The sequence below is a fragment of the Plectrocnemia conspersa genome, unplaced genomic scaffold (assembly GCF_051122295.1).
Source record: "Plectrocnemia conspersa isolate PC_06_02 unplaced genomic scaffold, ASM5112229v1 ptg000001l, whole genome shotgun sequence".
Lineage (NCBI taxonomy): Eukaryota > Metazoa > Arthropoda > Insecta > Trichoptera > Polycentropodidae > Plectrocnemia > Plectrocnemia conspersa.
The window spans coordinates 18,578,389-18,603,244 of record NW_028277165.1 but is presented as its reverse complement, the minus strand read 5'-3'; the positions used below and the strand labels follow the sequence as shown (position 1 = coordinate 18,603,244).

The window sequence follows — 24,856 nt, the reverse complement described above, 5'->3', positions numbered from 1 at the left end:
TCATTGATAATGCTAATTACTATTTTTTTAATAATTTATAAATTTAATTTCTAATATATTAATATACTAAATTAAATTAAATAAAGTATATACACACAAGTTTATTGAGCTACTCTTAATTATATGACACAATTTCAGTGTTATGCTACAATTTACAATTCAAACATAATAATAATAAAGCATTTTATACGTAGAAGGCACAAGGTTGAGCTAAACGATTTAAATAATTAAGAATATTTACAACACTTAAAGAACTAATTTGGCTGAACGTTTAAACTTAATTGCAGTGTTTTATATTATTATATTTTACTTTTAGTATGTATTATTCGGATCACTATCGCTGTGTAAATCTCGATTTGCACGCATCCATGTGAACCACAAGACGAGCTAGTCTTTCTTGAAGTAGTCTAGCAGTTCTTGGTGGCAATGGTGGAAGAGCATCTAATAAGGAAGGCGTAGGAGCTGCAGCTCTCCACATTGCGTTCAATCGACCAGCGGCAGCTCCGGATCGATGCAAAGAACGCACAGAATCTGCTGTCCTGCGTCTAAATACGCACAGATTAGCCAAAAGAGCACTGTGGTACACCTCGTACTTAGCTAATAATCTGTACCCGTGTAAAAGACCGGATTCGTTATCCAAAAACACCAAAAGACCTGAATCAACCCTTCTAGCAAGATTATGCGCGGGCGCTTCCATTATGTTGGCATTCCATTGATAGTTGTACAAGTTGTTGACCATCCTGTCCAAATTAGCTGTCAGATAATCAAAGATGATCAGATCGGACCATTGGGCCAGCTCCGTGAACTTATTCGTGAGATCTTCGCCGCCTTTGTCGCGCAGCATTTTGAACACGTCATTTTTGTTCAAATGCCTGTCGGACGGCTTGAATTCGTTCGGTATGTGAGCAGATTCTAGGTTCGATATGTATCTGGTGAGGACCACGGGTCTGTTGGAATTCCATTGAGCCGAACCAATATCGGCAGCGACCCCGCGCCACATAGGATCAGTCAAATTGACGAGGGTCGCAGCGGAGGGTGCCAGATTCGGAAGACCCAGCGCCTCGGCCAAAAAGAAGCTAAAAAGCTCCCCTTGTATTTGATCAGTGTTTTGTCTGTATCTCACGCAAGCCTTTTTCCCATCGGCGAACTTTAACAACCTATTCTGCATCCTTCCGCAACCGGCTTCCAATTTAACACCCGTACTCGTCTTCAAATAACTCAGCCATCTATCATTAGTGCTAGGATCAAAACCGACAGGCAGAGCACCTTCGACCTTAGATCCCCAATAAATATTATCTTCGATTACGCCATCGTTCACTTCATTTTCAACCGTATCATTTCCTTGCACTAAATCAGTCCTATTATGATCGTCTAAAAGTCGTTCAAAATCATCACTGATCTTCTGACCTTCCAGTTCATCGACAAAAGTAACTCTAGGAAAGATTCTAGGTCTGTTTATATATCTGCTATTCTCGCTCCGTTCAACTTTAGAATTCAATATCCTAGATAAATAAGGAACTAGCTTAGCTTCGTACTCGTTCAAATCAGTCTCATTTCTCAGCGAACCAAAAGTATCGTCCAATTTTTTTAAACTCTTTTCTTCTTTGGTGTTGTGATTGATTGGTAAAAATATCCCTAATAATAGTCCGAATCCGAACGCGAAAAAAACACTCACTAAACAAACGTTCCTAAAGCTATTACTAGAACGATTGCCCAAATTTTGCCTATTGAAGTCTCTCGTGCAATCATTGACACAGGCACGATCCGAGTCCATAGTTTTATTTGAATTATGCTTGAAGTGGTTGTTGCGAGTGTGATCGCCCAAGATAGTGTTTTTTTTGTAGACATTGTCTATCCTGACGTCCCTGAGTGCGTTTTCAAACAGAGATTTCTTATCTTCAATGTTCGCCATTTTTGCAATGTAGTACTTATCGTATAATATTGTTTATGTGTGTAGCAAATTGAAATGTCACTTTATCTTTTTTTGCGCATCTCTTCTTATCGCCTAAGATCCGGTCTAAATCCTTGTATCTTGATCTTAAACTGCCCTCACAGAAACAGGAAATCTGAAAAGATACAAACATACATTTTAAAGAATATTCGTAAGCAATAATCGTCATAAAAATGTAAAATTATTATAATGCGCAAGTTCAACGAAAATTTTTTTGGTTTAATCGCTATTTAAATGTAAATAATTCGCAAGCTAAATTGTAATACTTGTTTGTTATTTTTGCATTTTAAATCAATATTTATGTTAAAATGCAAAGCTGTATTTGATATTACCAGAATTATTACTGGTAATTTATGAAAAATTTGTTAATAAAATACAATTTACATACACATTAGCATATATAACGCAATGATGTATTTTATTAGACAATATAATACTAATCCATATTTAAGATGTTACTTTATATTAAAATTCGTTAAATAATTTAAAAATGAATATTAAAATAATACAATATATTTATTTTCTACGTAGTTTTAATTTTGCAGCTATTAGTAGTTATATATAATTTATAATCGATTTTTTAACAAGGAATCAATTTAAATAATATCTATAATAGAAGATTCAAAATGTATTTTATTAATAAAATTGATTAATAATATGAAAGATTAAAAGTTTGTAAATACAGCAATTAAAATATTTCTTTATTGAAAAATATAAAAACGTAATGAGATCAAATCTTTCGTTTTTTATTTGTAATAAATTTAATTTTTTAATTTAATTTTTAAATTACTTTGCATTAAAATAATATGCAAAAATAATTTTAATTGTATTATTTATGTATTAAGGCTTTAGACATAAATTAAAAAAATCGCTATAAAGCATACTGCTTCTCATACTTGTAGTGATTTATACCATAAGTCTCCGACTATTGACCTGAAAGACTTGGATTCGACTGACATTAGTGTTTTTAAATTTCTATCGTGTCTAGGTTTATCTAAATTTTCCTGATCTTATGGATGAATATCTTAATGATTAATTAAAATCAAATTAGGTCTTAAATATCTAGTATTTAAAATTCTCTGATAACGAGCTATAGCTAATAGAAAATATCTTATATGTATTAAAAATAATAAAAAATAATTATAAAATAATAAAATATGTTTACTTCTCATTATTTTTTCTAACATACAGCTATCGATAATTTTATTAAATGGTAAAAATTATTGGAAAAATAAACATTTTCTATCTAATCGTTGAACGTAATTAATATCAAAAAAATACATAGCAGAACATTTATTCTTATATACTACTTTATATAAGAATAAATGTATAATATCTTGTAAATTAAACATAGAAATTTAAATCATTTGAACAAATTCAAGTACATCCTAAAATAAACATAAAAAATAATAGCAAAGATCTACATTTTCTATTTAATCATTGAATCTTACTGCTCTAACTAAAAAACATAGCACAGAAAGAATAACAACAGTAGATAATATATCAATAGAATAATACTTTATGTAAGAATATATGTATAATATATTAATAATTAAATATATCAATTTTAGCACATATGTATCTATCAAGAAATTCTACAGCCTAAAATTGTTAAAAAAAATTATTGCAAATATATACATTTTCTATTTAATCATTGAATATAATTTCTCTAATAAAAAAATACATGAAATAGAGAGAATAATAACAGTAGACTATATGTAACTAAAATAATACTAATTTTATGTAAGAATATATGTATAATATATTTATTAAACCAAACTTTTTTAACACATATGTATATATATTTACAAATTCATAGTTAAAATCTACAGCCTAGAACTTTTATAAAAAAAATATAGCAAAGATATATTTTCTGTTCAAATATTGAAATTGCTATAACAAAAATATTAGAACACAGAAAATAATTTAATAATGGACTATGTATCACTAAAATAACACTTACTTTATGTAAATATATAAATTTAATATATTGTATATAAAACTTATAAAGTTTAACTTATATATACAAATTCATAGTTAAAATCTACATTCTAAAATTCATACAAAAATCCAATTACACAGCACAGAAAAAATAACTACAGTAAGCTATATATCAATAGACTAATACTTTATGTGAGTTATATATTGTAAATTAAACTTTCAAATTTTAGCACATATATACAAATATATAGTTAAAATCTACGGTCAAGAATATTTATAAAAATTTATAGCAAAGGTACAAATTTTCTGTATAATCATTTAATATAATATCTCTAGCAAAAAAACATAGCACAGAGAGAAACACAACAGTAGACTATGTATCACTATAATAATACTAATTTTATTTAGGAGTATAAGTATAATGTATTTTATATTAAATGTAGAAATTTCAACTCATCCATACAAGTATGTAGTTAAAATCTATAGCCTACAATTTCTATTAAAAAGTATAGCAACGACATACATTTTCTATATAATCATTAAATTTAATTGCTTTAACAAAAATACATAGCATAAAAAGAATAACGGTAGTCTATGTATAAATAGAATCATATTTACTTTATGTAATAATATGTTGTGTATCTACAGCCTAAAATTGTTATAGAAAATTATAGCAAAGATGTTCTATTCAATCATTGAATCTAACTGCTCTAACAAAAAAAGCACAGAAAGAATAACAATATAAATATAATATACGGTATACTATGCTCAGAAATTTTAATACATATTATATATACAAATTTATAGCTAAAATCTCTATACTTTATTTGCGTTCACACAGTCAGTTCGAGCGCTATATATTTTCATCATTATTCATAATCAAGAAAGAGATGGCCATTTTAGGTATACGCTCCTATAATTAGCTCTAAAGCACACGATACGGATATACGCTGGATATACTTATCATTACTTAAATATAAAAAATAAATATAAAAAATATATAGAAATAATTTTAATGTCTATAATTTTTTTCAAAATATGAACAGGAGTAATGATAAGTATATCCAACGTGCGCTTTTACTATATCTTTCTTAATTATGAATAATGATGAAATGGATACCTCTCGAACTGACTGTGTTAACGCAAATATAGTATAGTAAAAAAAATACATAAAAATAAAACTATTATACACTGTGCATTATGCCTTAATAATTTAAAAAACACGTTTTAAGATGATCTAATTCATAAGTGTAAAAAATTTCAAAAATAAAAGATCTAATTGAACTTGCTGTACAATATATGTATATGTAATGTCTATGTCAGTAGTTTATTTATTTATTTTTATTAAATCTTCGGTTGTAACCTGACAGGCGTAAGGCAAATCTGTACCAACTGAGTAAGTCTATCAGATATAATGAAGTAAATATTTTAACATCTGTATTATTAATTATAAATTATTATGTGTTATACAATTTATAATCAGTATATGTCACTATAGCTGTAGCTGTTTTTTTTTAAATAATAATGCACTTTTATAAATAAAAATTCGAGTGCCACTGCCGGGGGCTCGAACCCGTATCCTCAGAATTACTAGTCTGAGACGATACGGACTACGCTATTCCATCCTTTATGTATACGTTATCAAAAAAACGCATTTTATTTCATTTATTTACATAATTGTTTTGATTTTTAATATATGAGATATAATTATGAGGGTTGTAGCTTTGATGAAAAATAAATTAAAATAATTCACAAGCTTTGCTTTCAATTATTAAAAAATCGTAATTGGTAAACGATATATTTTAAAGCTACAATTAATTTATATAATTATATTTAATTAACAGCAATTTGTGTGGCAGCAAAATAAATACAAAAAAATATTATTTATATTATATGTAATTAACTAATAACCATTTCAAAATAAACTGAAGTTATATCACATTATGATGGATTAATCTTTTGAAATTAATGGAGATTATTACTGAATAAATGTCAACAATCAGCTATATATTAGGTATGAGTTAATGAATGAAGTTGGAGTGCTATTTGTATTACTCATGTGGGCGAATTGAGCGTGATAGTAATTAAGGCAATCTATAGAAGACGTTTGATGAGTTATGTATAAGATTTTCATTAACAAGTAAATTTATAAAAAAAAATATAAATAGAATATTCAAAGCAACGGGTAAAAATATACATTTAAAATCATCGCGAATTTTTTTTTCTTGCAGTTTACTTCAAAGAAAATATAGGTTTGCTAGTGAAACATACTTATAGTAATATATGTATACAAAAAGTTTGTACAGCATTTTCTTTAATTGAGTTTAAACTATTTTGTAAAAGGTAAGTTAAAGTTTTTTTGGATATGCATTTATTTTGCATAGTATTTAAATTAAATTAGATTAATTATTTAATGCTTATTGAAACGGCGGAAAAACTTAGTTGAAATGTCCAGCCACAGATTTCCAAGTTTTAAAATATTAATTAGGCAACAGAATGTTTTAGTATCAATAAGATTGACTGTTCCTATTCTACAGTTTGCAGTAAATTCCCTATTGTTAGATTTAAAAAAAAATCCAAGCCATAAATCACGAGATTTTCAATTACGACCCACTAGACAATAATCCGGAAGAGTCTCGAAAGCAACTTTTGAGAATTCCGCCAACGTGTGTCGTTTTTTTTTCACACATAAACACAAAAATAGCGATCTACATCTAAATGACGCGATCCTACGTCCAAATGGCGGCAATTCGCCATAAATCCGAGCGTGTCTACCGAGAAAGTGTCTGGCGGTAGCGGACCCGCTCGGAAAATGCGTTCGCATGATAAAAAGAAACCGGTTGCGAGAGGCGATTGTTGAAGTTGATTTTTCGTGGATATTTATTTCTAAGGCCATCTCGAAAAAAGAAAGACATGTTTATCTACTTAATGCTAATTTATGTCCAACGGCCACAAAGGAGGCCATAAATCATGGCGAGCTTAAACGCGTAACTTTTACTGTTACGGCTTTATTGCCGAACGCGACAAAATGAGTGAACGTCCGCGGCGAAAAAAAACTAGATCCTTCGCCCCGTATAACACCTGTGAGAACACCCACTTTTCGTCGAGATGGAAATTGGGTTTGTGTTCAAAGGCTGTAGGTAGTTAGAGGGCCTAAAGCTGCGGCGAAAGCTCAAATAAATTATATTACCTAATAAAAACACAACGCTACGAAGGATAATAGGAACAAAAATATATAAGACTAGTTAAAGTTTAAGCGAAATATATTTACTCAGTTGGCTAATGAGTTGTACTGACTGTCATTATTTTTAATTCCATCGTTTCATTAAGTAATCCTACTCTTTTGTATGATAGGAGAAACTGATGCTGAAAATCATTCCTAACTTATTTACGTCAATTGCAATGACTTTATGAATACATAACACACATAAATAAATTATTCGTTGTCACTGATAAACTCTGAAATTAAACACTAAAATGGCAAGAACTATTTAAATTATACAAGCTTTGGGTACTGAAAAAGAGAACAGGTGTAATCTTATATGGCGTTAAAATAAAGAAACTCGTTTCCATGCTCATCGAATTAAGGGTTTTTTGAAGGTATTACATATATAATTAAATCATAAAATAAAATAATCGCTGAATTTTGTATTTTTTCTTTCGACAATAAAGATACTTGTTTTAAATAGTTCTTAAAACTTTATTTTTAAAATATAAACTGTCTTTAAAACATACAATAACGATCAATTAAAGTATGTTAACCATTTTTAGATCAGATTATTTAAGAATTTAGTGAATCTTAAAAATATGGTGTCATATCTCACACAAAAGAATCTGTAAGGGTTACGATAAATATTCTCATAAAAATATAAATAAGGTATCAAACCAGATTTTCGCTAGATTTTTTTGTAAGGAAATCGAAAAAAATATACGTAAATTTATTAAACAAACCAATAACATCTGTGCAGATTTTAAAGCATATCACGATTTCACAAGATATGTACATCCTAGCTCGATTTTAATTAACCATTATTCTATTTTTCCGTGAGATAAGGAATATCTAGATAAAACCTAATTGTAATTTTGATATATTTTATAATTTTTAAATCGCTTTAATTAAAATAACTAATATTTATCATGACAAAATTAATATGAAAACAGTAAAAACTCGCGTTTTTTTATTTTAATGATTCCATTTAATACTTATATTGAAATAATATATCATCATATTTTTATCTACCCTCAATCTCAAGAATACACTACAGTATTTATGTAAAAAAATATGATAAATAATAATGATTATAAATATAGCAAATAAAAAAATATATGAAATAGAATCATAAAATTTAAGTCGTGTCTTTTTAAAATCAAATTTTATTGTTTAAATCCGAAATTATTAACAGTTCAATAGATTTATTTATTGATAAAAAAAACGGCTTAATATTATTATATTATACATATTTTACAATTTTATTAATTTAAACAGTGATTTAAAATCGCCGTACGTATTTTGACAAATACCTATTTATTAAATATAAAAGACGGTATATTATATTTTATAAAGACAAATTATGTAATTGAAACTATTCGATCCTCTTCCTAATGCCTGCACGATAAGAGATGACATTTTCCTACCATGAGGTCATCTAGCGCCTAAACTTTAACGTTCTAAACGAGTCTCTTCATCAAAAAAAAAAACAAATATAAATAATATTTTTATATCACAATCTAAAGTCATTGATAATTTATCGAGTGCCATTGAACGAGATGGAAAAAATATTCGCGATTCATATCGCAATTTCAAAAGTTTCTAACGCGGCTGCTGTTTCTACTTTGAGTATAATTTTTTTTTATTTATGCTCGTCTGTATCATTAGTTTCATTCAATTTAAATAATTCTATAACACCTACCTATAATTAAAGTTTATTGTTAAAATATATATATATATATATATATATGTATAAAAATATGATAATATAGTCATATTTAAAAATATATATATATATATACATATAAATAACCATAGATTTTTACTTGACTTATTTAATTCAAAATATTAAAAACTTAAAATACTTATGTATATTAAATATAAATTGCTGCATCAAAAATACGTGCAAATATTTATTACGTTTTTTTAAGAATCAATTAATAAATGATATGTCAATAAAAATAATAATTTCCAAACCATATTTTATTTTTGAATTTAGCAAATAAAATATACAAATTGAAACATAAAAATCTGAAAAATCATAAAATGTATTACTGTGCTGCTGAATTAGATATATTTGTAAAATAGCGTTTTTTTATATTTTTGCACAGCAGTATTCATAGTAATGATTATCTTAAATTAAGTTTATTAAAATTTCAATTTTGAAACATAATTTCTATTTTTTTTTAAATATACAAAATTATTTAGTTTTCATTGAATCAAAAATTATTTTTTTACAAAAATATTTTTTATGTTACTAATAAAAGAAATTTCTGATTTCACTGCTATGGATTGTGTCAAATACCCGTTAACTGACAATACAATATGACATTTTGATTATTTATTTATGTGACAAGGTACCTTCGTTTCTCTAATCCAAGATATAGGAGCACTATGAAATAATACTAGTTGGTGATAGAATGTATGTTTTAACAAAATACCATAGATAGAACAGTTAAATAATCTAAAATGGGTTTTTATGTAAGCTAGATAGATCTAATGATATTGCATATTGAATAATTATGATGTTAAAAAACCTATGACATATATTACGCAGTAAAAGACGCTGAAGATGAGATAAATATATGTGAACAGGATCTTCTATATTATTTAGAAGAGCCTAAATTTAAACTTCTTTAAATTTGTGATTATATTTCGGTTGATAGGGGAAAGAGCATCTTTAATTATTCTTTGAGATAAATTACAATTAAAAATTGATAGATGACTATGAAATATTTTCTACTCTTTTTCATCTGATTATATATTAACCTATTATAGCAGAAAAATCGATAGATTTTTAAAAAACTTATGGTTTATATTTATATTACACGCGACATAAAAACGTTTGACGTGTTTATGAATATGATAATAATAATCTCGGTTGAAACTTACGCGCGTGACCGAATCGCCATATTCACCGGATTAATGGCGTGAATTTCGTCGACGGAACGATCATAATTTCTAATTAAGAAATCTAAATAAATCTGTTGAGCATTATCGTCCGACGTGCAAGAGCGGTCTCAACGAATAATCAACATAATTAGTTACAGGTGTGTTTTTTTGTCGCTCATCTATCCGTAAGGTAATTCTATTTGGTCGTAATTTAATTAAAAGCAACCATGAACGGTAACCAGTGGGGCCAACATCAAAAGAAAACTCGAATGCCCAAATCGTGATATATTAAAATATGATTTTATAATAAACTTGTATGTTTAACATAATATGCACACACAGTTATAATATAATGCATAAATATGTAAAACTTTAATCTTTATAACATAAGAGGTTTATTTCGGTATAAGGATAATTTATAAACTGGCGGAAGATTCCTCTGTACATTTAAATCGCTTAATCATTCTGATACTATCTTTAAATAATTTAATACAAATATTTAAAACAAAGTTTTTATTGATCTATTGCCACTCGTATGGTTAAAGCGGCAATACTAATTAAATCGTAAATATATAATAGCATTTTTATTAATTTATCTTTAAATTTTTTCAATGATTTTTGGTAAGATGCAATAAACAAGTTCACGATAGCAGGAGATGCGAGATGTTCACAGCAATTATAGCTTATTAATCAATAAATATTTATTTAATTTAATATTGGTCTGAGAATACAAATAACTTAATTGAACCAAAAACAATCGATATAACAACCAGTGACGCATTTGAAACAGTCCCAGGTTTAATATAAAATTGTGACAGAAATTCATTTGAAGTACTGCACAACTTAATTATTTTTTTAGAATAGAGAATGTATTTTTTTTAATTTTAAAAGACTAGTTTTGCTATGCTTGTTTGATTTTGAAAATACAGAGAAATGAATACTTTGTGTTTATATAAAAGTTGATTTATAACAATGTCTTAATTTATAAGATTAAATATAAATTATTAAGAAGAACTTAACGAGAGATACACAAGTAACTATTTCAACGTATTAGGTTTAGTTTGCTCTAATATTTCTTCATATGGAAAATTACCCATAAAAATGGACTGAAATAATTTCTATGCAAAATTTCTAATTTACAAGAGAAAATATAATTAAAGGGTCAAGTTATTAAAATAAACATATGTAGCTATTTAAAAGTATTGTTTAAATTTAATTTCTCTATGTTTTTTCATATGGTAAAATATCCATAAAAATTAAACATTAAATAATATAATACGAATTAGTTGTTGATTGTTGTACTATTTAAAAAATCCGTATATCTATGAATTAAATAATTCACGCATCGGAAAACTACTACGTATATTTCAGTTGTTAAGAAAATTCATACTCCTAGTAATAACAATTTGGTGGTAAATTATTTGTGAAATAACTTTAACCAATAAATGACTCCCTAAGCTCAGATTTTATTAGTTGCGTAATTTAAATTATAAACTGTATAATGATGCTTTAAAAACTCGCCAGTATTCGTTGTAGGCAAATCAGTAAATTTATTGTATGGTATTTAGTTTTGCATAGTATTTTATCAAGGCATTAAATGTAAATTCTATGTAAAAGTATATATAAAATTTATGCCTACATACGTCGATTTTAGTTTGTTATATAAAATAAAATATTGGTATCTTTTGTAAAAGTACATTTTTCTACACAGAAAATCCATATTTTTTTGCGAGTCGTCACCTTTGAAGTTCATTGAATTAATAAATTATATATTAAATGTTTATAGGCTGAGACAAAATTTGTCATTCGATAATAAATTTACATCAAAGCAAAAATTTGCATCAAGTCCTGCGAAAGTTTCCGGTATCGTGAACATTAAAGTTTGTCATTAAATTGTGTACAAAAAACACCGATTCGAATATAACACCATAGTTCTAAAAATACGTGTGCCTTTAAATTACTATAAAATTTTTATGAGTATCGACGACCCGCTGTGACCTTGAACACGTGAAAAATGTGCGATTTTTAACGTGTATGCGAAATGACAAAAACCGCCTCTACATGCGAATGTCCACCGACCATAAAAATCACACGATTCAATGTATAATAAATTACGCAAATTCTTATATACCTAGATCAGTAGATCCATCACCATCGGCACAATTCATACAATCCATGTCGTCTGAAAATCGTCAAAATTCACCACAAAACACTGGGTTATAATTGTTTTTGAACTTTTCCTATATACAATTTTTTACGTTAGCGACACAAGAGATCACACTTTTTTTCTTATTCGTCTTGAAAAATATTTATTATGCTCGTGTCGTATTGGTATTGTATTGTGCGGTATCACGATTCGAAATGTCACTGTCGTTTCGTAAGTCACGAGGAGGCTTATGCGGAACGAAAGCGACCGACCACGACTAGAGTCGCACGAAGACTGGCCGTTCTTCATAAGCGACCCTCGTCAGTGGCATTTTCTCGTTAACCCTTAAACGACCGCTAAACGATCCTGTCACTTGATTGCTGCGCCAATTACATATGTGTGTGTGCACGTTTATATAATAATTGCTTCTATCTTTTTTAAATGCATAAAATATTTGTAAGTATGTAACATGTTCTTTTATTTCGTTATGAGGACTTCATTATAATTTTTTTTTAATAAATACGTTTTAAATCAATTTAATTTTCATATTTTGTTTTTTTTATATGTATTTGATGTTACCTTGACAACAAAAATTTTTAATTCGAGAATCAAGGCATTTTAAAAAATAATATAATATACAACGTAAAAGACTACATTTACTACGTCATTTAAATAAATTTAGATGTCATAAATGTTCTTGCTATTCTAGTTGAAGTAATATATAAGGTGAGTTCTTTTTCAGATTCCTACCTTTCTTTTCTAGTTGTGTATTTAACTGTGTGTTATTATAAACATTTTCTCTGAAGTTTTGTAGTATTTGAAAACTTCTATCACCATTTTTTCATCAATAGTATTGCAGTTTTTTGGCAGCACTGTAAATCAGACACCTGTCAATAATCACGTGTGTTCTAATTGTCATTTTCACGAAATGAATCGCATAATCATCGCTCAACGCGTTAAAATTGTTCATTTTTTTCATAAATACCAATTCCTACTAATGCACAGATATTGAAATTTATGGGAAGATTATGATAAATTTCATCGTTCTACTGAGCGAACAATTCGCAACTTAGTCAAATAAATTAAGAGACTGCAAGCGTTGAAGAAAGGTTAAGCCCTGTCCATCACCGTGACGCCCGTTTAATAGAGAATATTGCTGCTGTAAGTGAACATGTCTTGTGTCCCATGACTTCGTCCGAGACTTTCTGATCACTAGAAATGTTTGCAGCCCTAAAATAAAAAAATGTAGAAGCAATAAATAAACAGTTCGTTGATTTCATATATTTTTTTACAAAAGCCAATAAAAACTATTTTTGAAGTTGCTCCCAAAAAATATTATATATTTTAATAATGGGGAGGATTTATTATAATATTTTGGATACTAATTTAATAAGTGAAAATAATAAATATGACGATTTCGTTACTGTGGCGTTGACAAGAAGAAACAACTAATAAAGCAACATAATTTTTCTCCAGAAGAAAAGAATAAATATAGTCCTACCGACCGGAGAACGGACTTAAAATCTAAATCTTTGATACAATTTTTTGCTCACAATTAAGCCAACATCAACGGAAAGCAAGCGAGTATTCTTGACGCCAGGAATATTTACTACGAAAATTAGAAATATACTATCTAATTCGTCCTTAAATGCCTTGGACGGACTTTCTTAAAACTAATGTAGCTCAGTAAAAATAAAATATGAATTAATATTTTTATAATATACTTTTATAATCGCTGTTTTGTAAATATAATTGTAATTGCGTTTTTTTTATTTATAATAAATAATAAAAAAATATATACCATTTTATTACTTATTTTTTTATTAAATTAATATAGATTATTTTTTACACACATTGTGAAGGAAGACAACTTATTATAAATGAACAATATATATAATAATTGTTCCATAAAACGAATTGTTTGTGCATTAATGTTGGACAGATTGGATGCGAGTATTGGTCAGAATGTAGAGCACCTTATAAATAACTCTCTGCAACGAATCCTTTTTCGATGAAAATATTCGAAAATTTACCTTACATAAATGCACAAACCAATTGTTTTATAGAACAAAGTATTTATTTTAATGTTGATATCTCTCAAAAAATTGTATAGTTAAATGGTTTTAAAGTAAAATAATTTAATAGCACCAATGGGTGCTATTAAATTATTTAACTATGAATTATATATATATGATTATATATTCTATGAATTTTATTATATAATTAGATATTCAGAATTATATTGTACAATCGTACAATATAATTCTGACAACTTAAACAAAATTAAGGAAATGGTTTTCCTTTTTATTTTAATAACGCAACGAGAAAAATCTAGATTTTTCCCTACAAGCTAATTATTTGTTCAAGAAAACGACTCGCCTTATTTAGTAGCTGCTCAGTGAAATATTTTAACTTCTTCGTATAAAAAAACATTTTTACTTGAAAAACATAAAAAGATAAATAATATGTAAAGTGTTAGAATGTACATTATTTACAATCGTATAATCTTAGCTAATTTTATTTGCGATAGCTAAAGTTAACTTTAATTTAGAAAATAAAATTGTTTTTTATTTACACTTTCTGAATCTTGAATAATGAGACTTGACAAATTAAAAATAATGTCGAAGGTACAGCGAAAATTCTAAGAAAAACGGCTTTTATTTTATCAATATTCCAGTTTTTTTTATATATGCGTTGCACTGTTTTGTCGTTGCAGTTTTATCGGCGCTCTTTTGTCCTGCACCTTTTTTTATGGGACACTTAATAAAGAAAGTCGTGTAAAAATCGGACAATCGAATAAATATCGTTGAAATCGTTCAAAATAAAGAAGAGATCAATATTAAATAGTCCTTTGGCATATTCTTCTTTAATAAAACTTACTATGCAAGATGCATACATTTATCCGAAACAATAGATAATTAGGATTGGATTTCCTATTAAATGGGAAAAAATGTTTATAAAAAACGACAATAGCTGAATCGCCGGACGTAGGAAGTAGCATGACACCTGAGGAATTATTTATAATACAGATTGTGTCTCAAATATATTGACGTTATATAACCAACTAAAAAGTATCGGTGATAATTTTTGTTCTCAGAATCTCACCTTTAGAATTAAGTTGCTAATTTACAAAAATCGACTATATATATCGTTATTATTTTGATATGCAAAATATAAGCACACAGCTATATGATAATTTTATTTAGATGTGTGCTTATATTTTGCCAACTATATCAAAAAGCTTACTTGGAAAACTAATTGAAGCAAATTGAAACTGAATAAAATATTAAAAATTAATAAACCAACCCTAAATTATTTAACTACTTATGATATCTTATGCTTCCTCTACACTCTCTGGAAGTTACCAAACCAAAGGTATACCGAATACGGTCGAGGTCGCCGAGACATTAGAGCGGGCAGACCCGAGCTCGACCGAAGTAGCCCCGAATTAACACATTATATTTTCCGTCCTTGCCCAACCATGGCCTACTTCCAGAGAGTGTGGAGGAAGCATTACACTTTAATATAAAAATAATTTAGTACATATGTACATATTATTAAAATTTAAATTTTGATCTATACTAAAATAACATAACAAAAATAAATTGCTCACTATAATTTGTAATTTATATTAATTAGGTCAGTTTTATTAAAAACCATGTTTATATTTAGAATACTTGTGACAGTCTTAAATCCACGTTTAACTAAATAATATGACGGAAATGCAATCGAAGCTTTTATTGCAACATCCCATATTCCCAGATAAAGTCTGTGTGTGTGTGCATTTAAAAGGATATCTTCAAATCAATTTGGAGTGCCTCTAAATGTTAACATCCTCAATTTCAACTAATTTAAACCCATCTTGCAGCTCTAAATAAATTTCAATAAGTTTGCTACACACGTCAAATAAATTATGCTATGTTTACAATTATTAAATTTGATCGTAATGAATTATTTATGTTGCTATAAATCAATACAACAGAATCTAAGAGATTATAAGATTGATTTAAGAATGAACCCCTTGACACTCAACTTACTTCTGTATGAAGTATCAAGCGATTGAAATCATATTTATTCTGAGGGTCACTTAGTTTTGTTCATTTAGTGTTTGAGAACACCGCTTTGCTACAATACGAAAAGGCGACGAAACTAGCGTTCACAAGGATCCAAGAAGTCAGCCTCTACCGATCTAATGGACGGTTACTAAATCAAACATTTAAAAACATTGAATTCAGTTTAAGTTATTATAGCTAATCAGTATCCAAGTGAATACATTACACATTTTCTTATTGACCACTCTTACTCCTCAACGCCTCAATTGATTCAAATGTAGTCAGAATTCCCCCATTCCCCACTCCTTCAATACCCACAGAATGGGAGTAGTGTCTACGTTGGAAATCTACGGTCCAGGGAAATAAAGATAATATATATTATGGGGGTAAAAAAAAATGATTCCTGATTTTTTTTAGAGAATAATAATACATGAAATCTGCATGAAAATTTTTTATAAAATTTAATAAATAACAATAAAAACTCAAGCTGATGGTTCATTCGATCATTGTAGAACAAATTAATTTGTATTTTAGAATGATATATAACAAAAAACCTATTAAAATTTCCATTCCAATAAAAATCTTTAATCTAAAACATTCAACAAACTTTTCATTTTTTATATAAATTAAATTAAATGAAGAAGTACTGCAAAGAAACGAATGATGAATAAAACACTCACATATGAAAACAATGTTATATTAAGTAACAAATTAATACATATAAACGAGACCTTTATTCGTCAGAAAGTGTGATTTATGATATAATTATACATATCTATATAACATTCTATAGTAAATCATAATTAGTAATTTGGTCAATTTCAATGTGGTACATAATTAACATTTCACAAAAATAAAATAATTTAATTTTCGCTTACTAAAAATATAACCTGAACAATGATTATAAACATTTTTTTCATTACATATAAAAATAAAAATTGTTATATGGAATTTTTTTATTAAACATTATTCACAGCCTTTTAAAACATAACATTATTTGCCTTATAGATTCATCGAAATAAAGGCTTTCAGAATAAATAAGTAAATGATCTAAGCCCATATGCTATTTTACTGTGATTCACCCAATTCAAGATGAGTCAAGGTCCTGATGATTTCGGCACGTTGAGACGGAGTCAATCGCTTGCACAGCTCGGTAACCACTTCCATAGATGCTTCTGGGCAACTCTACAATAAAAATAATATTTAATATTTTTTACTTAAGACGAGAGACTCAATGCATTACAGCTGATTTCCTATATTGTAATACATTAAAAACAAGTTCAAGAATCGGAGATGATGGATTCCTTCATAATAAATTATAATATAAATTTAACTCACATCAAGACTTTCTTTGATCAAATTAATTTGTGCGTCCTTTTTAACGGCCAGTATATTTTGATTCATAATTGAATTATTGTCTGCCATTTGCTGCTCTAACCATTCGCACACTGATTGGTTAGAAGTTTCCCACTGATACGATTCAGTTGTTCCCTTATCTTCTACAAACCACCTTCTCATCATAGCAGAAACTTGACCTTCAGCCAAATCTTGCCTTGCAGATAACAGTTTTTCGGCAGCTCGATTTTGCATCAAAAGCCTTCTCAACCTCCAGTACATAGTGAATCTTGATTTACGCCACGAAATTATTTCCTAAAAAAAATATATTAATAAACAACTAATTTATTATAAACACAAATATAATAATGACTTACGGAAATGGTTCCTTTTTCTAACATTCTCTCAGGAGTATCGTGTAATTCCGCGAAATATACAGCAACCTGATGATATATAGGCAATAGCTGTTTTTCCCTGTCATCAACCTTCTTCTCAATTGTTGCCAATTCAACCTTAAGACTTGCTAAATTATCTAAAATGTAGATAAAAACAGTAATTAATACTATACTTACAATTATAAAAACCAAACTAAATACCTTGATCTCTAGAATCGGTTTTTTCAATATCACCATAAGGCTTCGCCACTGAGTTTTTTTCGACAATTTGTGCTATTTCTTCTTTAATCGTTGCCTGCTTTTTATCTAATTTTTTTATGATATCATCCAATCGATGGATCGTTTTAATAAGATCCTTTTGTTTGTACTTAACCTCTACCAAACCTTCCGGCTCCAAAATTCCACCTCTACAATATGTAAAAAATATTAATTTAGATATGTAAATACGCGGTCTTAAAATACATATAAATAATTCTAACCTAGACTCAGAGTCTGCATACATCTCAATATATCTAGGATTTATTGTCGGATCGACCACAGCCCAAGCGCCACCGCGTAATTCTCCACCAGGGGGAATATAAACAAGAACAGGACTCTTCACACGTACCAAGGCAAACACAATTTCAGCACCAAATTTCAAAATTTGATCGTACATATCTACAAATTGATTTTCAGTTAATAACGTATTTAATTATATTAAGATAAACTTACAAACCTTTCATTCCTCCACTGAAGCCCCTCCAATTTGCAAAAATAAATATAGGCAATCCTTCTTTCGAAAAATCATTGATAGCTTGCGCAGTTTTATAAGATGAATCCGGATACCAAACCTTCAACATAAATTATTTATTAGATCATAATAAAATTATTTAATGAAACAATTTTTACGTACTTGACCGGCTTGCGTCACCGTCTTGGCTTCTGAATCAGGATTGGCAGGATCGGCTGGGAGAGTCACTTCGACAGTTCTCGTTTCAACGGCGATTACTCCAACCGGTATCCCACCAAGTCTTGCGCGACCTATAATAAATATAATCAATTCAGAATGTTCAATATCATATATTATAAGTTTATTGAAACTTACCTGTGACTACAGTTTGCGCCCATGGCTTCATAATTTCATCAAAAGATCCATTATCGAAGAATCCAGTCTGCCAAGCTCCATCGCCAGGACCTTCGCGACCTTCCAACATCCAGCGCGGATCATACGGCGATCGAGTTGGCATATAACCGATATCTCTGTCGATCGGATCGAACGGTATCACAAATGGCACTGGACTCGACGCATCCTATAAATTCAAACAATACGTACAAAAGTCTAATAATGTATTATTTCAGTATTTAACTATTTACTTTCGGCATATAGCTGAGCCATTTCAACATTCTGTATATTCCGTCAAGATCGGCAGCTTCCGTCTTATGACTAACGCCATTATTGTGCATGATTTGAACGCCTCCGAGCTGATTATTAGAAGCATACACCTCGCGACCGAGGAGCTTATTGAGCGCCATGTATCCAGTTAAAATGATGTGAGAATTCTCTATTTGAATCACGCGCTGACCCAATCTATAATTTAATACGAACATCTTTATCTTGCACACAAAACTTCAATTTAATATTGCAATACCTGAGTAAATAAGATCCGATACCGATGGCTCGGCATGAAACCATAGATATTGTGATGATATCTTCATATGCCCTGGCTGTTTCTCCAGCAATCATACCGGCATGTCGAAGATTTTCTACTCCAAGGCCGTCATCTTTACCTATAATAGCAAAATATTATTGTTATACGCTACACATGTAACACTTTTATTTAAAAACTTCTTTCTTACCGATAATATCAGTTATTTTGTATCGAGCTTCACCCTCATCTTCAATAAGAACAGCGCGAACGGATCCTAATGGAGCAACGAGCGTGTAATCTTCGGCCGACAAATAAATATAACGATATCCTTTATCTGGAGCTGCAGAGTCTTCCCACGCAACTTGGAAAAGTTGCTTTACTTCCTCGGCCAATCCGATTCTTGCACCACTATTGACTGATACGTACAGCTAAAAAACAGCATCATACATTTTTAAATACAATAATCAACATATAACTAGTAATTTTAAATTGAAACACACCCTTGGTACTTTTTTCGCTCTGGCTAATTGAGATGCATAATTGAAAATCAAATACTCTTTTATACTGAACGATCCGATTAAATGCGTCAAATCATTAGCGATCAGAATTACTTCTCGTCCTTTGGGATACTCGGGGGTGCATAAAGTCAATATCCATGCTACCATACTAATCTGTATTAATGTATGAAATAAGTAGTAGAAAATCGTAGATTATTTGTAATATACATATTTTTTTATAGTTACATTATTTTGTCCAGGTAAACGTTTTTGCTCAACTATATTCGTATCATTCTCTAACACTAACTCAACATGATCAAATATCTGCTCGGGAATGGGAATATTGAGATTGGGCCTTTCGGCACGGTACTCTTTCCACAGTTGTTCAACCATCTGTCTGAACATAGCCGGAATATCATAGACATATGTCGTACCAGCTTGTTGAGCCTAAAATTAATAATACATCAGAAACCAAACGATCAAATAAGTACATAACTTTCGAGAGCAACTCACAGTGAATCGTTTCTGTTGAAGAAAATCTTTTGTGACGTATGGTGTTGAGATTGGAAGACCGTGCATCGGTCCTTGTTTTGATCCATAAGCATTGAAGAGTATCTAGATTTAAAAATATAAAATTACACACTAATCATTTTTCGAATTCATCAATAACTTACGACGCCAGTGATGGGATCAGTAACTTCAGTATACAAGCAAATGTCGAGGAAATATCCTGAATCATTTGCGAGAAACAATCTAATGTTTTGCGTAGGAGCAGTCGGTGAGACGCGAATGGTCATACGAAGCTCCGCTTGAAGCACGCGCAACTTCCACAGCCTCGGACCATATCTAATCACCATCCGCGTGACCGATTCTTCGATCTATAAAAATTAATAATCATATTATTCATGAAATAAATAAATATCAATTTATTAATTACTTTAGCTGGATCCATTATGACAGTTGGCCCGAAATTGAGGAAAATGTGATTGCAATCAGTTCGCTTTGATTGCGGATGTGAAAATGCAACTTCTAATTCATCCATCGATTCCAAAAGTACTCTATATTATACAAATAATAAATATAAATAAAATAAATCATTAGAATCTGATGTATCAATAAGTACCTTTCTCCTTCGTTCTCCAAATATTCGAAAGAAGCCTCTTTTGTGATGAGATCAGAATGTCTGATGATAGAGCGTATAAAGAATCTATAATCAGTCACTTCCTGACCCTTCGCAACCTAAATATAAAGATCGCAATTATTGTTTTGCATTAAATTTATTCTAAAATATTATAATAAATAGATAAAAACCTTTGCTTTTCCTAAATAAAGATGCATCTTTTGATTCGAAGAAGGCAAAGCTTCCAAATCGTAAGTTCTCATCCTACTCAGCTCGAGTTGGAACGCACACGCTGGCTCCAAATGTCGGTATATACAATCTTCAATAAAGAGATCTCTTGCACGATAAGTGAAGAACTTAGGGAATTGACGTCTATTACATAAATAAATAATTAATATTAAAGTTTAGAACAAATAATGATACAAGCATTTTCATACTCACTTTTTCAGAGAGGCAAATGTTATCCTTCGAATTCCTCTGCGTAAAAGTTCTTCTCGATGAGCTAAACAGAAACTGCCGAACATAACACTCATTTTAGAATCGTCCATATCGCCTTGATCTTGAACCGCTACACTCAAGATGTGTATCGGCTCTTTAGGCTAAAACAATAATTAAAATCAATGAACTGTTAAACTATACATATTCCACTCAAAAAATAAATCTTTACAACGTTAACCTCAGTATCGTTCTCTATCGTATTCTGTCTACCATAATCGGACATGCTGACGTTGATACTTGTACTGTCTCTAGTATCGGATACGGCATCTTGAATAGCTTGAAGATCCTATCGATCAATTTTAAAGTTATAACATATTCAAATCAATTACCACATTCCATACATAAAAAACTCTTACTTTACTGTTTATAAAAGCAGGATTGGCAAAGTCTTCGAGCAGATCTAATATTTCATCGGCATATTGTTCGAACTCTGTGAAAGATCTGAAAGCGGCCATACAACCGGTGCGGAAGTATGTCTTCGGTTGACACGCGCTGGGCTCCTCGAGCGGATTGTTGAATTCCATTTCGGATTGATTCAACGGAATCCTGTTGGGGTGTGAGGTCGGTAACAAAAATTGGAAATGGACAACGCTAATCACGCCGCTGAGTTCGAGATGTTGCAAGCAGGTTAAATCGTACGAGATGTACGCTCTTCTCACGTAAACTTCTAAGGCAGCATTACAAACCTACAAGTTCGTATTAAATATGTAATAAAATAGATATAATATAATTCAGATATATATACAAATAAAACTCACGGCTCTATTGGAATGATAGAAGAAATCGTGCAAAATATCAAATATGGAAGTCTCCGAAAGGATCAACTTCTGGAGATTTTCCGGATGGAAATCGTGTCCGTACATATCGACGGCAGATAAGAAAATTGATTCCATTTGATTGTGACGTAGCTCGTAGGCGGGTTGGTGTGCAGCAATCAAAACCTATACAAAAAAATGAATATAAAGATTATAAATTATTAAGATAACAATAACTCTCTGTATTTATTTACAACTAAAATTAAATTATATTTCTATCGATTTTATGTGTATCAGACAGAAAAAATACTGTCTGATACAAATCAAATCAGAAACACATCAATTTGACAGATCCCGTAAATCTAGTGTTAAGAAATAATCTTAACTCAACAATATTGATAAAACGGTTTTCGGATTTACTAATTTTAAAATATAATTGTATGGAAAGTGAATATAGTCTTTTTTTATAATTTTTCACTTTGCCAGTTACTGTCGCTAGAGTAGAACGTACATTTAACAAATTAAAATGAATTGAAGATTATAAAATAAATTCAATCAATCTTGAACTTGCTATTTTAGCAATTGATTATGAAGAAGCCCAAAAAATGTCATTGCAGGACGTGATTGCAGAAAGACATTTAAAACTTGTAAGTTTATTAATTTAATTTTTGTAATAAAAAGTAGTAGTAAGGGTAACTTTTGCATGCGGGGTAAATTTTTCTAGTTACGCCACTGATAATAGCCAAGTCTATATGGCAATAATATTGTCCACACAGCGAGACTGTAATGAGGTCAGTCAGGTATTCAAAGTATACTTGATTGTAATTAAACAACATCATTATAAACTTACTTGTCTAGCTCTAAGCGCTACTCTGGAATGTTCTGATCTATTTAATGACGTGAGTTCGTTCAATGTAGTAGCCAATTCGTCCGTTAATCCAGGTTCATTGGACCATAGATGATCAATCAACAATGTTACCTAATAAAAATATTTAATATCAGTCTCTTACATGCTATTATAATAAAAAGTATACAAAATACGTACCAATAGATTCTTCTTTGCAACTTGAACATGTGAAAATATTGTGTTTGTGACAGTAATCATGTTGTCCTTGTGTTTTTCCCTCAGAACTGTAACACATTTATCGTAATGGCCTAATTGGAATTGGCTTTCAGCGGCATAGTATTGCTTCAAGAGTTCGTGCACAGCTGCCTTCATGCGTCCTCTGATACCGTTTCGATACCGTTGCACCAAAACTATGATACCTTGCGTCGTCATGAAAAATACGTCACGATCAGACCTCTTTTGTAGCGTAGCTGCATGGCTATCGATAACGCTTGCGATCTGCTGACTCGGGAATTGTGCTAACACACTGGTTATGTTTCTTTCATACAAAGTCATCAATTTGCGAATCTTTTTCTCAACTGATATAGGAATACGACCGGAAATGGACGCTATGACTTCTTGCAACTCGAGCAATGGCAAAGACGGATCTCGCAGTGATTGCATGAACTTTTCCATGACTTCGCGTAGTCTAGGAGCGTTGTACGGATCAGGAAGACAATAACCTGTTATTCATAACAAAAAATAATAATTAATCAAATAAATAAAATTATATTACATAAAAAAATAAACTAACCGCATAGTGTGTTTTCCAAAATGGTTTTGTATTTATTATGCAAATGGTTTAGCTTTTCAGGAGCTTGAGAACCGCCAAGGTCAATTTGTGAAAACTGTCCCTTATAAACTTGAGCTTTAGTTACTAAAGTAGGATCATCCAATTCTGTAATACAATATTAAGATCAAATATTTTTATAATACAGATTTAAATATATATGTTACAGTGGCGGGCGGTGAAATACTTTCCCTCTTGATCGCTCGCGTGTTAAGTAACGAGAATGAGTGAGAGATAACGGCATGTTGACTGCATGCTCTGATCTCTCGCTTACTCTCATCAGTTAATACGTGAGCGATCGAAAGGGAAATTATTTCACCACCCACCACTGATATGTATATATATCATTACCTAAATGTGCAATGACAGAACCCGCATCTAAAATGGCACCGGATCTTTTCATGAAGTACACAATACCTGACTCTTGTGCTGATAGTGTCATCACCATTTTCATTACCTAAAATTATGTTTAAAATTAATAAAAAAAAATATTTATATTATTCCAAAGTGTGATAAAAATATAATTACTTCAATTTCTGCATAAGGTTGTCCTTTAGTCACATGGCCTCCATCTTCAATTAAAAGATTAATAATTTTGCCTGCAGAAGGGCTTCGCAAGATCGACGGATCGTTTTCTTTGTCGAATATGCATGTTTGATTTCCGATGACTATCCGGTATCTATCAACCTCTTCTTTCATGTACGTGGTGAACGATGCTCCATCGATGGATAAAAGCATTCCTGATAAAATACAAATCAAATT

At 29.9% G+C, this 24,856-nt stretch overlaps 2 protein-coding genes across 10 annotated transcripts in view; both read right to left on the bottom strand.

Annotated features, from left to right (window-relative positions):
- Positions 1 to 310: 310 nt before the first annotated feature.
- Positions 311 to 12,435, bottom strand: fj (four-jointed box kinase). The gene is made up of 2 exons (XM_088185903.1): positions 12,124 to 12,435; positions 311 to 2,066 (listed from the first exon to the last, which is right to left on the bottom strand). Exon 2 carries the CDS (start codon positions 1,910 to 1,912, stop codon positions 335 to 337), a length of 1,578 nt encoding a protein of 525 aa, XP_088042029.1. The 5' UTR covers positions 1,913 to 2,066; positions 12,124 to 12,435; the 3' UTR covers positions 311 to 334.
- Positions 12,436 to 16,871: 4,436 nt separating this feature from the next.
- Positions 16,872 to 24,856, bottom strand: part of ACC (acetyl-CoA carboxylase) — a 40,815-nt gene continuing 32,830 nt past the window's right edge. For 6 of the 9 annotated variants that reach the window (XM_088195854.1, XM_088195862.1, XM_088195846.1 and 3 more), the window contains 27 exons: positions 24,623 to 24,834; positions 24,446 to 24,551; positions 24,059 to 24,202; positions 23,464 to 23,987; positions 23,269 to 23,397; positions 22,422 to 22,604; positions 22,020 to 22,349; positions 21,842 to 21,949; positions 21,607 to 21,764; positions 21,357 to 21,537; positions 21,169 to 21,284; positions 20,983 to 21,103; positions 20,720 to 20,923; positions 20,559 to 20,660; positions 20,292 to 20,492; positions 20,049 to 20,219; positions 19,757 to 19,976; positions 19,549 to 19,687; positions 19,274 to 19,487; positions 19,005 to 19,209; positions 18,813 to 18,940; positions 18,636 to 18,750; positions 18,400 to 18,577; positions 18,122 to 18,327; positions 17,903 to 18,057; positions 17,529 to 17,840; positions 16,872 to 17,375 (listed from right to left, as the gene is read on the bottom strand). In XM_088195854.1, coding sequence (XP_088051980.1) covers positions 17,259 to 17,375; positions 17,529 to 17,840; positions 17,903 to 18,057; positions 18,122 to 18,327; positions 18,400 to 18,577; positions 18,636 to 18,750; positions 18,813 to 18,940; positions 19,005 to 19,209; positions 19,274 to 19,487; positions 19,549 to 19,687; positions 19,757 to 19,976; positions 20,049 to 20,219; positions 20,292 to 20,492; positions 20,559 to 20,660; positions 20,720 to 20,923; positions 20,983 to 21,103; positions 21,169 to 21,284; positions 21,357 to 21,537; positions 21,607 to 21,764; positions 21,842 to 21,949; positions 22,020 to 22,349; positions 22,422 to 22,604; positions 23,269 to 23,397; positions 23,464 to 23,987; positions 24,059 to 24,202; positions 24,446 to 24,551; positions 24,623 to 24,834 — 4,979 coding nt within the window. In that variant the 3' untranslated portion in view covers positions 16,872 to 17,258. Of the gene's footprint in view, positions 17,376 to 17,528; positions 17,841 to 17,902; positions 18,058 to 18,121; positions 18,328 to 18,399; positions 18,578 to 18,635; positions 18,751 to 18,812; positions 18,941 to 19,004; positions 19,210 to 19,273; positions 19,488 to 19,548; positions 19,688 to 19,756; positions 19,977 to 20,048; positions 20,220 to 20,291; positions 20,493 to 20,558; positions 20,661 to 20,719; positions 20,924 to 20,982; positions 21,104 to 21,168; positions 21,285 to 21,356; positions 21,538 to 21,606; positions 21,765 to 21,832; positions 21,950 to 22,019; positions 22,350 to 22,421; positions 22,605 to 23,268; positions 23,398 to 23,463; positions 23,988 to 24,058; positions 24,203 to 24,445; positions 24,552 to 24,622; positions 24,835 to 24,856 lie in introns of all 9 variants that reach the window. The other 3 variants (XM_088195839.1, XM_088195834.1, XM_088195888.1) reach the window with 1 other exon arrangement.